The 2,613-nt window shown below is 32.5% G+C and overlaps 1 protein-coding gene across 1 annotated transcript in view; it reads left to right on the plus strand.

Moving 5' to 3' along the window:
* Positions 1–293: 293 nt before the first annotated feature.
* The window catches only part of LOC109704979 (protein DETOXIFICATION 40-like), a 12,840-nt gene continuing 10,520 nt past the window's right edge, over positions 294–2,613 (plus strand). Inside the window, exon 1 of the mRNA XM_020225741.1 lies at positions 294–1,070. Within this exon, the coding sequence (XP_020081330.1) occupies positions 445–1,070 (626 nt within the window). The 5' untranslated portion in view covers positions 294–444. The remainder of the gene's footprint in view (positions 1,071–2,613) is intronic.

The following is a 2,613-nucleotide window of genomic DNA, read 5'->3' on the forward strand; positions in this document are numbered from 1 at the left end:
TCCATCCATTTTTTTATAATTATACAAAAAATATCTTTCAAAATGACAAAAATATATTAAAAATTTATTCTTTTCGTATAGCAAAAATAAGGGCAATTTGATCATTTTGCGCTTTTTATTAACTCCATATCTCTCTGAAAATATTTTTAAAATTTTAAGAGAGCAAAATATAGATTTTGAAAGTAAAAAATAAAAATAAAAAAATAGATATTTATAGAAAGGTTTTTTATAATTTAGTTTTTTTATTCTTTTGTAAGTAAAAGAAAGAGTTATGGTATCGACAGATCCAATTTCGATACTATTATATAAAAATAAATAAAGTTGGTTAGTATATAAAAGAGAAGAGTATTAATTCCAAAATATATTTTTTTTCCCCTTTCACTGCTTTAAGTAATTTTCACCATCAATAATTTCGTCGTATAAAATAAAATACAACAGCTAGGGATGGGATCCGCAGTGGAGACTCTATGCGGACAGGCGTACGGGGCGCACAAGTACGAGATGCTCGGAATATACCTCCAACGGTCAACGGTCCTCCTAACCGCCACCGGGATTCCACTCGCCGTCGTCTACGCCTTTTCCCGCCCGATCCTAGTCCTCCTCGGCGAGTCCCCCGAGATCGCCGAGGCCGCATCAATTTTCGTATACGGACTCATCCCCCAGATATTCGCGTACGCCACGAACTTCCCCATACAAAAGTTTCTGCAGGCGCAGAGCATCGTGGCGCCGAGCGCGTACATTAGCGCGGCCACGCTTATCGTGCACCTGCTGCTGAGCTGGGTGGTGGTGTACAAGGTGGGCTTGGGCCTCTTGGGGGCCTCGCTGGTGCTGAGCCTGAGCTTCTGGATCATAGTGGGGGCCCAGTTCGTCTACATCGCGGCGAGCCCGCGGTGCCGGCTCACGTGGACCGGGTTCTCGTGGCAGGCGTTCGCCGGGCTCGGCGAGTTCTTCAAGCTGTCGGCGGCGTCGGCAGTGATGCTCTGCCTCGAGGCCTGGTACTTCCAGGTGCTCGTGCTTATTGCCGGGCTTCTCGAGAACCCGGAGCTGGCGCTCGATTCGCTCTCCGTGTGGTAAGCGCTTATGATATCTAGTTGTTAATTTGGTTAGTCCTGCTTTTGCTTCTGCTTGTAGTATGCATGGCTAGTTAGACAACATATATACATATAAAACTCAGGCAAATTAACGATTCTGAAATGTTACTTGGTCAGGAATCGATTGATTCAGTGATGTAGCATAACATTATAAATATTTAATTATTATTTTTAATTTTATTATATATATTTTTTAGAATCATGCTTGATTGTAAAATACTATTTTCGAGAACAAATTAAGCAGATATCAGATTTCAAGTTTTACTTTTCATAAGAATAACTAGATTTTCACCCGTGCGATGCACGGCTAATATAATAATATAGAATAATAAAAATTATTATNTATGCGAAACCACATGAATAATATTTGAAGTTTACCCCAAAAAAAAAAAAAAAAACCAACGACATTGGAGATGTCAAGTTGGCATTTAACTCCCCACCTTTTTGTTGTATTGTCTTTTCATCCAGTTGTTCATGTTCTAGAAACAACCAGATAGTTTATTTTAAATTTTAATTCTAAAAAAGATATTTTATTTATTGTTTTCATTTATGTAATAATTATGAGAGGCCAAATGGAGCAAAACAACTGGGGAGGACAAATTGTTCTTTGTTCTTGTGGGGAAATATTATTATTACTAGTTCAAATAAATTAATCAGATTTTGTTAAATTTAATATGATTTGGTCAATAAATTATTGGGCAAATTAACTAAACTATCAGATAATATTAAATTTATTTTTGTTTAAAGCATCATCCTTATTTAACTTGTTAAAGTTAACGTAAGTGTTTGTCCACATGTGGGTATATATATCTAGACAATTCAGAATGTCCAGTATAATCTAATCTTGTGAGTAATTAAAAAAAAAAAAAAAAATACAGATGCTTCAGTTCAAATATATTCTTAAATAGAAATTATTGAACATATCTTAATAAAAATTATTACCACTCCTTAATCTTTAATTATCTATTTAGCTTGTTCTCTAACGTATTACACTTTGTTCTAACGTGCGCAGGACTTTTTTTATGATTAAATTACATTTTTTTTATAAATATTTTTTTAATTTTTTTAATTTTTAAAAATTTATATTTTATCTTATCAACATTTCAAATTATTATATTAGCCCTTTTCGTCGTAATTTTATCACTATTCCATCCATTTTTTTATAATTATACAAAAAATATCTTTCAAAATGACAAAAATATATTAAAAATTTATTCTTTTCGTATAGCAAAAATAAGGGCAATTTGATCATTTTGCGCTTTTTATTAACTCCATATCTCTCTGAAAATATTTTTAAAATTTTAAGAGAGCAAAATATAGATTTTGAAAGTAAAAAATAAAAATAAAAAAATAGATATTTATAGAAAGGTTTTTTATAATTTAGTTTTTTTATTCTTTTGTAAGTAAAAGAAAGAGTTATGGTATCGACAGATCCAATTTCGATACTATTATATAAAAATAAATAAAGTTGGTTAGTATATAAAAGAGAAGAGTATTAATTCCAAAATATATTTTTTTTCCC

The sequence above is a fragment of the Ananas comosus genome, unplaced genomic scaffold (genome assembly GCF_001540865.1).
Source record: "Ananas comosus cultivar F153 unplaced genomic scaffold, ASM154086v1, whole genome shotgun sequence".
Taxonomy (NCBI): Eukaryota; Viridiplantae; Streptophyta; class Magnoliopsida; order Poales; family Bromeliaceae; genus Ananas; species Ananas comosus.